The sequence below is a fragment of the Mugil cephalus genome, chromosome 2 (assembly GCF_022458985.1).
Source record: "Mugil cephalus isolate CIBA_MC_2020 chromosome 2, CIBA_Mcephalus_1.1, whole genome shotgun sequence".
Lineage (NCBI taxonomy): Eukaryota > Metazoa > Chordata > Actinopteri > Mugiliformes > Mugilidae > Mugil > Mugil cephalus.
Genome location: NC_061771.1, coordinates 301,782 through 313,961, shown reverse-complemented (window position 1 = coordinate 313,961; position 12,180 = coordinate 301,782). Strand labels below are relative to the sequence as shown.

General features: G+C 40.1%; 1 protein-coding gene across 4 annotated transcripts; it reads left to right on the top strand.

Moving 5' to 3' along the window:
- The first annotated feature begins 1,542 nt into the window (after positions 1-1,542).
- On the top strand, positions 1,543-10,264 carry chic2 (cysteine-rich hydrophobic domain 2). 4 transcript variants are annotated; one of them, XR_007112298.1, is made up of 7 exons: positions 1,543-1,911; positions 3,287-3,341; positions 3,567-3,722; positions 6,141-6,197; positions 6,278-6,337; positions 7,646-9,024; positions 9,130-10,264. XR_007112298.1 is itself a non-coding variant. In XM_047578277.1 (6 exons), the coding sequence occupies exons 1-6, from the start codon at positions 1,778-1,780 to the stop codon at positions 7,712-7,714; spliced, it is 531 nt and encodes a 176-aa protein (XP_047434233.1). In that variant the 5' UTR covers positions 1,543-1,777; the 3' UTR covers positions 7,715-10,264. The 4 variants fall into 4 exon arrangements, 3 of the variants coding, with proteins under 3 accessions (XP_047434233.1, XP_047434234.1, XP_047434235.1); XM_047578277.1 differs by having other exon boundaries at positions 7,646-10,264; XM_047578278.1 differs by having other exon boundaries at positions 1,547-1,911; positions 7,430-10,264.
- The last annotated feature ends 1,916 nt before the right edge of the window (positions 10,265-12,180 follow it).

The following is a 12,180-nucleotide window of genomic DNA, read 5'->3' as shown; positions in this document are numbered from 1 at the left end:
CCTCATCCACCATCTGCAACACCTTGCTGCCCTGCATGATTATACGGGGTGCCATACCTTGCTGAATTATATGATTGAGAAGCAGGTAACTGTCGAAACCCTTAGCGTTGTGAGCTATGAAGATGCAGCCTCTGTATTTCTGTTTTCCGTTTGCGGGTTTGCGGGTGAGGGATATCTCTTAAAACTTCAACCGTAGACTGTAAAGAAAGCAGAGCTGACTGCGAGACCGAATTTTCCCCTTGATCATTCATCATTACAAAACACACGACTCTACCTAGTCAAAGCTGAGGTCAATTCACAAACAGAAGTCAGTATTTTCCAAAAAGTCTCCACCACCGTCCCTCTCAATAGGCCCCGACGTCCTAAAGCTGATCTCCTCATATTCCTCCTGCCACTTCTTCTACTGGAATGCTTCAGTTTGGGGTATGGCCTGGAGTCTACACAATAGATAAAGAAGTATTTATTTTATTTAGCTGATTAGCTATTATTTATTTTAAGTTTGTATAAAATTTGTATTTTATTCTTACCGTCAGTCACTGGTGAAATGCCACAACATTTGGTCGGCCACGCCCACTTAATCGGCCACGCCCCCTTGATCCATCAAAGTCAATCGATTAAATTTTGACAGATGTTGTTTTTCTATACTCTCTGAGCTGTACTCAGTACAGTTCTCTTTACACTGAGCTACATTTGTACATATATTTTCCAGTGAGACATTGCCACACCAAAATCATCACATAACCATTCTGGCCACCCCACAGAAAATTTCCTGGCTCCGTCACTGCCAACACCACATGTGGATGTGATAGTGGACAGCCAGCAGCCCCACATAGACTGCTGCAAAGAGGTGGAGGTAGGAAAACAATTCAGATTCGTAACACAACAAAATAATGTCACATATGTGTGTTTTACTGTTGTTCACTACAAAATCCGTTTTTATTGCGCTTAAACCCGGCTTGGTCTTGTTATGTTTGTGAATAAGCAAAGCTACTGAAGTCAGTAAACACGATGTCATGCTTGGGAAATGGGTGAAATAAACAACAGCATGTAATGAAATGAAATGCCATAGGGTAATTCTGAGGCGACTGGATGTGAATTTATTTTTTCTTTCTAGTTTTCCTCCTGACTGTACATAAAGAAAGTGAGATGATGAGTGTGATTTAGATAAAGATAGTGTGATTGCACATTTAAGTCTCATGCTGTGAAAAAGACCTCTGGGTATAGCTAAATGCTTAAATAAAAATGTGTCATTGTATAGATAAAAGTGTCATTGCATAGATAAAAGTGTTGTTTTATCATATTTACTCATATGTGCCCCCCTGAAAAAACACTGGCCCCACCTCGGCCCCCCTGGTAATTTTGGTCTGGAACCGCCGCTGTATTCATTGATCATGAAATTGCTAGTAAACAAAAGAAAAAAAAGTTTCGGTTTCGGCGATACTAGCCCTGCATTTGCTTAGTACCGTATCGATAGCAAAATACTCAGTATCGCCCACCCCTAGCGTCCACTGCGCTGCTTTCGAGGGGGCGGGTCCCGACCATAGATCCTGACGAGGAAACTGATCACGTAAGGCCGGTGTTGTTTGGTGTGGCAGATGTTGCTGGTTAGTTTCGGAGCTTGCTGAGCGATGCGAACTATGCTATAGTCACGGGTTTCTTGATGTAGGCGTTCGTCTTCCTGCTTTTCTTTGTACTTTTTCTTGCTGAGGTTTCACTTTTCGTTGGGACCGTGTCTCTCCTGGTATCTGTTCCGGGAGGCGCGAGACTGAGTTGTGCTATGATGGAGGACTTTGATGAGATCTACGAAGAGGAGGAGGAGGAAGAAGAGGACGAGGACAGGGCCGCGGAGGAACAGCTCCTCAAATACGCACCGGACCCGGTGGTGGTGCGAGGGTCCGGTCATGTCACTGTGTACGTTACTGGCGAGGGTCGCGGGGAACGAAAGGGGAGTTTAGTTTTGTTGTGAAATTATAGTAGTCGCTGTGTCTGGGATATCCAGTAGCTAGCTAGGTGAGCATCGCCGCTAACCCGCTGGCTGCTAAAGTAGCAAGGAGCTAACTATACAAGCTAGCGAGTAGTGGCTGACCAATTGTACCTTTTATTCTAATATAAGTTACTAACTGTGGAGGTTACATTTCTGTATATGGAATTCTGCATATAATATATTTAAATGGGCTACTTTAGTAATTGTCAGGTTAGGGCCGTGTATCCCCGCTGTTGTTTAACTTTTATGGACTTAGACGCTATTCCTGTTAGCCATCTACCATATAATTACGACATGGCGAGGCTACAGACTTCTCTAAAATGTAACCATTAATACTTGTTCTAATTTTGTGTTTTAATTCACTTCGAAACTTAATAAGCTGTACCCTAAACGGATCATCATTTCAAGTCTGCTATTTCAGTTAGATTACAGCACATTGTTAAATCAGACATGTTTCTGTCTCATTTAGCACTAGAAAGCTATCTGTAGCTTGTGAGGAGTTGCAAAATCCCATTTTAGCATTTAACTCTCTGGAAATAGTGATCATAACTTAACAGTGGTACTTTATTGAACGTATTCCATTCTACATATGATTCAAGTTCTGTTTATTGTAACGACCACAATATGTCTGAAGTAATATTTGTCACTGTCCCACTGTGTTGCATATATGCATGATACGTACACAATACTTTATTACTCTGAATTTGCTACTGTATATTATGACACAGATTACACAAAAGGATATAAAAATGAAAGACGTACAAGTGTAGTATATATACACATTTTAGCAGTTTAGCGAGTTTACACTTTATGCTTTTATTTTGCTTTTATTTATGTACCTCAGTATTTTATTCTATTGTATTTTATTGTATTCAAATACCAGAATGCTATGACGACCTAATTTCCCTTCGGGGAAGAATAAAGTTATCCATCCATCCAGCATAACGAATAAACATTGTTATTAGGACATACAACTTTACAGATGCCAGCACTCTTTGATTTTTCTATCTGACCATCATGGCTATAGGTTAAATGTGGCTTTGTAATCGGTAGATGTGTCATTCTGTCAAATTGTGCAGCAGCTTATATGTAATACACTCTTACACGGTTGAATAAGGACCAGTATGTGGATATATTTAAGATTTTGAGAGTCTTTTTATAATACATGAGATTGTTTTGTGTTTTTGGTTTACCTGGCTCTGACCAAAAAAAAACATGGTACATCTCAAAATGTGTGAAGAACTCTCGGCACAGTAGTTTTGTCTTTAATACATTAATTAACTTTTCCCCTTCTCTCTACAGGTTTGGTCTTAGTAACAAGTTTGAGTCAGAATTCCCTTCAGCTCTTACGGGAAAGGTGAGTGTGTAACTCATCAGTACAAATGAACATATCTTTTCTACTTCTCTTTTGAAACATGATTTACACTTAACCCACCAACAGCATATAGTGCATATAGTTTTAAAATGACTGTATCCTCTGTGGTGACTAGTGGTGTCTTTTCTCCAATAAGCATGTGGTCACCATTAATAAGCACAAATTGAATGTGTGTGTAACTATACTATTAACGTGAGCTTTCTTTAGGTCGCACCAGAGGAGTTCAAAGCCAGTATAAATCGTGTAAACAGCTGTCTGAGGAAGACTCTGCCAGTGAATGTGCGGTGGCTCCTTTGTGGCTGCCTGTGCTGCTGTTGCACATTGGGCTTCAGTTTGTGGCCTGTCATCTGCCTCAGCAAAAGGGTGAGGGTCTGTTAAAATGCTGTAGCATTCCCATTAACACAGTGGTAAATTCAAACAATCTTTAATTCATAACTAAAGTTAGACTTATGGCGCGTTTCCACTGGCACGGCACAGCACGGCACGGTATTTGCGTGTTTCCACTAGCACGTAGTACCTGGTACCAGGTGCTGTTTTGGTATCCCCTCAGCCCTGGTTCCAAGCGAGCCGAAGCTATACTGAAACGTGACGTCAGCCGACTGCCTTCCACTGGTTGGCCGACGAGTGTTGTCACTGGAAGCGCCATAAGCACACCATGACGGACCAAACTGTAAATAAACACAAGATGGGGCGGCTATGGCTCAGTAGGTAGAGCGGATTGTCCATGAACCGAAGGGTTAGCGGTTCGATCCCCCGAGTGTGCCATATGCAAGACACTGTCATGAGCAAGACACTGAACCCACTCCCAGTGCAACTGGCGCTGGTGTGTGAATGTGTGTGTGCTTGTGTGAGTGAATGGGTGGATGTGTCTCTGACTGTAAAAGCGCTTTGAGTACCTTTGAGTAGGTAGAAAAGCACTATATAAGAGCAAGACCATTTACAAGAATCAACCATTAGCAACCATTAGCTTACCCTCAAACATCGGATTTTTGCAGCTCATGTTCTCTCATCTAAGGCTTCATACTGCTGTATGGCTTCCTCTTCTGTGCATTTCCGTTGTATTTTGGCTCACGGCCTGGAGTCTTCTCTAGCTCTCTTCTTTTGCCTTGTGTGTGTGACAAAAAGCCAGAGAGTGCACAGCAAATACACGATCACCTCGATGTCTGAAATTAATGGACGATGTGGAGGCGTTAATGGTTGCTACCACAAAGCCCATTAATTTCAGATAATGGACACCTCGAAGGGCATTAACCCGCTTATACCAGGGTCACTTACGAAATAAATAAATATTGGGTCAATTATTAATACGTTAATGTTGTTTTTTACCGTTTTAATCATAAATTTAAATCCTAAGTTTTTCACAAGAAGTGGCTAAGTGGACTTTTTAACATCTCCTGTCCACAGGCGTTGCTGCAGCAGTTACTAATCAGGGGAGGGGAAGAGAGATGATTGCTTAACATTACATTATGTGATACAAAGTATAATTTCAGAAGGCCAGTGCACTTATTACTGCATGTGTCCAGAGAATCATGCGAAATTTCCACAGAGTCCACAGTTTCTGAAATCGTTTTTATTGCAAGAAATATTATCCACCATTCACTTTATTGTCCAGTCCCTCCGCTGTCACCTCCTCGTGTCGCATCTCCTTCGTCTTTTCATTTTCTTTTGTATTTCTCTTCTTCTGCATCCATGTCTTCAAAATTATCAAATTCACCAAATAGGTTAAAGTTGACTATAAAATCAAAATTTTTTTGTCAACTGTATTGCTGCTTTGATAAATAAACTGTGAAATAACGTATGTTCTGTGTTTCTGTTGCCACAGTTACCAAAGTGTTTGAGCCAGCGCAATGATTTAGAACTGTCATCAAGCAATTTGACAGGAACCTCTTTATGGGTCCATTATCCCCATTTTTTTTTTTTTTTTTTAAATAATTTTTTAAATACAGTACGGACAATGCAGATATGAACAACAAAGAAGATATGAACAGTGTGTGCGTGCGCGCAATGTGTGCATGCGAATGTGCATGTGAGACCTATCATAATTTGTATGTTTACCAGTTGATACAATAATAAAGGAATAATAATTATTACATTGTTATTTATATTATAGTAACGATATATAATGAACATATGAGGTAAAATAATGATTTCATTAATAAGTATTTAAAAGAAAGTAGTAATGATAATAAATAAAACAAACAAAGCCAACAGACATATACAAAACAATAATTATAGTGATAATAATTACTATAGTTAAGGACAGTGAGAGATAGTGGAGGGGGTGGAGGAAGGATAGGGAAGATAAATCTTCTAAGACACTGATTTATTTATTCATTCTGTTTTTATTCATTTTAATGTGGTGTCTCGGGTCCCTGCTGACCAACTAGGTACCAGCCTGAGGGTCCCCGCACCCTCCAGCCCCATTATCCCCTTTATTGTACACCCCGCAGCCAATCAGAATCGTGGATTCGCCTGGACCATGGTATAAGTTGTTGTTGTTGTTCTGTTGTTGTTCTGGTGCTGGTCTATTGTTTTTACTGCGTGGCTTGGCGCAGTGTAAATGACGTCATGGCAGTTTCGCGCAGCCGTGTGATGACGACCTCGCCCACGTCGAGGAGGTGCTATATGGTACTCAGTTGTAATGGAAACATACCTGTGCCGTGCCGTGCCGTGCAACTGGAAATGCACCATTAGACAGACTTTAATGGTCCAGAAAGGAAATAGGTGTTATATGTGACAGTTGTGATGAGTACATTATCTGATATCACTTTTGCTTTCCAGACAAGAAGATCTATAGAGAAACTTTTGGAGTGGGAGAACAGCAGACTTTACCATAAGGTGAACATTGAAGGCATAAATGGGTAAGTCTGATATTGTACTTTTACATATTTTAACTCATTATTGTTGTCTGTTTGCAGTTGTGTTTGCACTGGAAGCTAAGTAGGAGGAAGTGTGAAACCAACAACATGATGGAATATGTAAGTATAAGCTGCTGTTAATGTTTGAGAATGTTTGCTCTTTTTTATTTGTGGGTGTAGCTGATTTCCAATGATATAAGTACAAACGACACTACATTAAAACTAGTTGACCTTCTGATGACATGATACTAGAGACTACAGGAAGGCTGGTTTTTATTGTTGATGAGTTTGGAGGATTATCTAGTGTTGTCACATGGCTGCAAGCATTTTGTCATGTACTGTTGCACAGTAAACAGTACCACATTACATGCTGAAGTGTTTGTTTTGTCAGTGCTCTGTTCTTTGTCTGTGAAGGTTCTCAGTCATCCAGGTCATGGTAATCCAGAAGGCGTTTGAATAAAGGCAGCTGGACTTGTAGAATTTCTTGAAGACATTTTGCCACTCATCCGAGTAGCTTCTTCAGTTCTGAGAGACTAGTGGGAAGTTGAGGTTTAAATAGGAAAACTCAGTGGATAAAGTCCATCAGAAACTTGCTGTACTTGTTTCTGTAAGAATGAGATACTGGTGCCTACTTTCCATTAACGGCTTGGTACTTACCTGTCGTTAAGGTGGGAACCTCCAGTCTCAAGGTATGAATGGTGTTGAAACTTCTTGGGGACAGAAGGTAAGACTGTATTGTAAATTGATGGCAGATTAAATCTCAGTCCACTTCTCTGTTTAAAGAAGGTTTCTCCAAGAAAGCTAAGAAGAAGCTACTTGAGTGGCGAAATGTCTTCAAGCAATTCTACAAGTCCAGTTGCCGTTCTTCAAATGCATTTTGAATGCTCTGTTTTTCCGCTCACCTTTGGTGAGGAAGTGGAAGTGTGAAGTTAATATTTCAACACTGTATATGATTTGATAATCAGACATTGATTATTGATAACATTGTCAGATGAAACGTAGTGTTTGTGAGCAATCTTGATAATACTATTTCCATGACTATAGCAAGAATAATGTGCATGACGCACATTATTCTTGCACTGTTGTACATTGCCCCAGTGAACCTGGAAAAGTGACTTTGGTATCGCTATAAAAAAGTGTCTCGCTCTTAATACTGTTGAACCATCATTTCCTGACTCACCTCTAAGAGCGTTTTCCCCTTACCACCTACAGGTAATCCTAATAGAGTTCCTACCTAAGATCCCCATCTTCAGACCGGACTAGCCTGACTGCAGACAATATTAAACTTTCACTGCTGCCTGGCCTGTCTCAGAGTGGCTGTAAAGCTCCTGAATAACTACCCTTCCTGAAATACTCCAGTATTTGTGTTTACATTGGTCCTCCCTTTTTTCTCTTTTCCCCTTTTCCCCACATGTACTTTACCTGCAGCCTTGTTTACAAATCCAGCAGACACACACTTGTTTTTGGAGTGAACCCACTGAGTCTTGGCCTGAATGATGATCAGGCAAACTGGCATACTGTCATCCAATGCTAACTGGCACCAGCTAAAGGGATGTCGAGGGAGAAGCAGCCATGGACAGTGTTTGTTATTTTGAAACTGGAGCTGGAGATTGGACTCTAAGAACTGTAAAACTGAAACTGGAATTTTGACATTGTTTCTTAAACAAAGCATATTGCACAGTGAGACCATGATGAAACAGTTTTGTATGACACACCACCAACTTCATCTGCAAAAGCTTTTGTAAGACTTGGTTTGGTACTCCTGATCTGTACTAGAGATGTGGAGGTAACAACACGGAACTCCAAAGGAGCCTTCAATGCTGGTCTTACAAAAACATGTGCTAGAACATCTGAACTCACCTTTCAACTACTGGACAACCTTTTGCCTCCTTTTATGTGCATCCTTCTAATCCAGTGATAATCACTGACAGAATGACAGAATGGTCTTTATTCTTCATCATTTGACTGGAAATGTTTGTCTTCAGGAGTGTGTGCTTCCAGGTGATGGGTCACCTGCCTAGCTACTGCTTCTCATTTGCAGAACAAAACAACAACAGAAAAAGATTTGTTTACTGTCATGGTGAATAAGAGAGAGACAGTACTTGCAAAACCCTGTGTGTTACACAGAAACTTAAGCAAAAAAAAAAAAATAGACAAAATGGGTGTGAAGGATACTCTTTTCTCTGTTAAGCAGGGTCCTGTCTTTTAAATAATTTTTTGCCATAACCAAATCTGTTATTTGTGTTGAAGTACATTTTAATTGTGCGAGTGTGCCTATAATACGTGCAATCATGAAATGGGCCTCTTGTTTGTTTTGTTTTTTTTGCTAAGGATTACCATGGTGGTTCGTTTTTCTGTCCTCTGGTCATGTGTCACACTAAAGCACACAATTGCTCTGTCCTTGACACGTTTACATGGCCTCTCTTAATTATCTGCTTGGCTTCCTTTTATGAGTGTTTGAGTTATGGATGTGGTTGTACATTGCAAAGTTATTAGGTTTTTAGTCATGCCAGACCTCTGTGTCATGAAGCAGGATTACAATTGTTAGCTTACAGTAAAAACAAACTACCCCCACTTCAGAGATGTGGACTTTAAGTTGCATTAATGATTGCTTTTATATTACCAAAAATACTATATGAGCAAAGATGTGGGTTGTACGGTGAATCCACGCTAAAGTGTGATCACATTGTTTGAAGTGTCTTTCAACTCTACTTTTTTTTTTAGTCAAGTTCAGTAAACTAACAGTCCTTTCATTTTCTATAATCACTTATCCCAAGGGGTCACAGGGGGACTGGAGCCTATCCCAGGTGTCATTGGTGAAAGGCAGGGTACACCCTGGACAGGTTGCAGGGCTACACAGTCTCTCTCACCAACACTGAGAGGGGTCACAGGGGGACTGGAGCCTATCCCAGGTGTCATTGGTGAAAGGCAGGGTACACCCTGGACAGGTTGCAGGGCTACACAGTCTCTCTCACCAACACTGAGAGACAGACAAACTTTTACGAACACACACGCTGGATTTAGAAGCACCAATCAAACTAACGACTGTCTTTTGATGGTGGGAGGAAGCCAGAGTACCAAGAGAGAACCCACACAAACGCAGGGAGTATAAGCAAACGCAGAAAGGCCACAGTCAGATTTGTTCTTATTTCTCAATATTTATAGAACAAAAAAGATGACACGTTTCAGTACATATTGAACGTATCCTACTCAGCGTACCTGCACATAAAAACACAGATGTAGAGACTTTTGTACTTCGTTTTAGGTCACTCACCTCTGGTGATTGTATGTATCGCACTCAGGGTATTATAATAGATAAACAACTAAATGTAGCATTGTAAAGTCTCACTATCGGGTTTGTTCCAAAGTTACACCAGGGTGTTGAGCACAGGATTAGGGTCACGTGTTACTTGGATGTCAAAGGATGCAGTTGAAGTTGAAAAATATCCCTGAAAAAAACTAATCTTTCAAATGTTTCTGTGGTCGTCCTGCTCAGGCAGGGTGGGAAGTACGGAGCCCGTAAATGGACATGGAGAAAAAAAAATAAAAAGACCTATCTCATGCTCACGAGAAACTATTTCATGCTCGAGCAAATCAAACAAAAGCCCTTCCATCACAGAGATGCTGATTTGCACTGGATTAGTTTATCAAATTTTTGATCATATTCATGTTTAATCATGCAGAAATGACGAGATAGTAACTCATGTTCATGAGATAGTAGAGATAGTGCACCCACAAAGATTTCTTTGATAATTGCTAGTTTACCTAATGGTTCATTTGTTAGTTTTCTATATTTTTGATTGTGGTATGTTCTCTGTAAGTCCAGGCGTGTGGTCATGTGCATATGTTTGTGGTATACTTGTCTGTATGCATATGTTTATGCAGATGCAAATGCTCTTCATATATCTGAGTGAGACTGAGTCCTGCACTGAAAATAAGTGCTTTTTATATAATCTTGAGTGTTGAGTGTGTGTGAAGGAGAGCGCAATCTATGTACATGATTCATGAGCAGATTTATGTACAGTAATAAACTACCAATAAACAAGACTATGGGCATCCTGTGCAACTCAGAATGACCTTTCACTTGCAGTCTTAGATTTAGAATTACAGTAAAGTTTACTCACTGGTGGGCATCGTCCTTTCAATTACAATCATATACTTGGGATCTTGGGGGCCACACAAGTTCAAATTCATAGCCCGTCTCAAGAGATAATCTTCCTAATTTGGAAGACAACACATTTCTGCTAGTCGCAACTACGGCTGGTCCTTGTCCATAATAGTTCCCCCATTTTATCTGTGCACCTACCAGTGTTGAAAGATGGGGATAAAGCTGACGAGGGTCCGTGTACCATTCGTTTATTTGAATTCAAATTCAGCCTGAAAAAAATCAATACAATAGAAAAACAGTTTTTTATTTCATTATTCATTTTTGTCAAACAAATGCCAAACTAAAAATATTCAATTTAATATTTTGGGTGAAATATAAGATTCAAGAAACGGTCTTGGTGGCTATTTTGATTTTGATGTTTTGTTTGTCATTCTGTGACCCAGAAGGTACATTAAGAGCCGGAGATATGCGTCCATGGTGCGGTCGTGTGCAGTGTGTTATAACCTTCAATGTTTTTAAATTTTTACCCTTTATTGGGCACTCATTGAATATTTGGAAATTTTATTACAGGACATAAGAAGTCTGTTGTTTACTATGGTAAAACTAAGTTCAAGAAAAGTATATATAATAAATACAAGTAAAACACAGGTAAAAGTAACATGTATTTTATAACATTAAAACATAACTGCAGATACAGACACTCAACATTGTTTACGCATGTACAAATATAGACATTAGGCCACTGCTTGTGGTACCAAATTAGAAATACCTGGTTCTTCCTTGCGAACCGTGACAACATCAGTGGGCGTGGGCGCTCTATGTTTAAAAAAAATAAAAAATAAAAAAAAAAAGGAAGCAGCTGGCAGCAAACATGGACAAAGAAAAGAAAAACAATGTGCAGTGGTTCGCAGAGGAAATCAGATGTTTGGTGGCCATGTGGGCATCAACGGAGTTTCTAATGAAACTCGAGTGCAGCACAAGGAAAAGCAAGCTTTATGTTGAACTGGTGGAGGAGATTATTAATAAACTCAAAGAACTCAAGAAAGAATATAGAGACAGCAAAAAAGAGTTGGGGGTAGGTGGAGCTGGATGTGGGGATACAGGCCAGTCGTTCGAGCCTTTGGATGGTGTGATGGGTCAGAGACTGGCAAACCAGGTGACGGAGGCGTTGAACTCAGCCACCACTGCCGCAGCAATAGAAGACTTTGCGCCACCTGCCATACCTGGGTCCTTCACATATGACGATGGTAAGTTGATGTTGAAAACACAGTTTAGATAGGTTAACTATCCAAACACTGGATTAATTCATTTTGCCAATGAATCAAACCTGGATGTCACTGCGTTGTTATTTTGCCTGGCAACTCAACTGTAAGCTTGTGTTGACATCTCAACACCTTACAAATGTGCTCTGTCTTCTGCATATAATGTTTATTTTGAGAAACCATAGTCTATAATCGAGACTGACGGTTTATGTTTTGGTGGGTAAAGTAAGCAACATAGCCTAATATTTTAGATGTGATGTTGCCTTAAAGTCTATCATCTTCAGAATCATCTGACACCGACACCACCGCCAGGTGAGCCCTCCACCAGCAGACATGGTAGGCCTACCACCAGTACTGCTTCTGAGAAGAGAGTCCCTAAACAGACACAAGCAGGGAAAAGAGGAAGTCAATATTTTGGGCCAGACCCCCTTCTACTGATGATGATAGTTGATTGATTACTTGCTTGCTTGATTGATTAGTTTATTTTATATTTAGATGTCTTATATATTGAATTTATGTTGGAGTTTTGTTACTTTTTGTTGTTTGTTAGTGGCTTTTCCTTTTTTGTGTCTTTTTTTTTTTTTTGACATTGC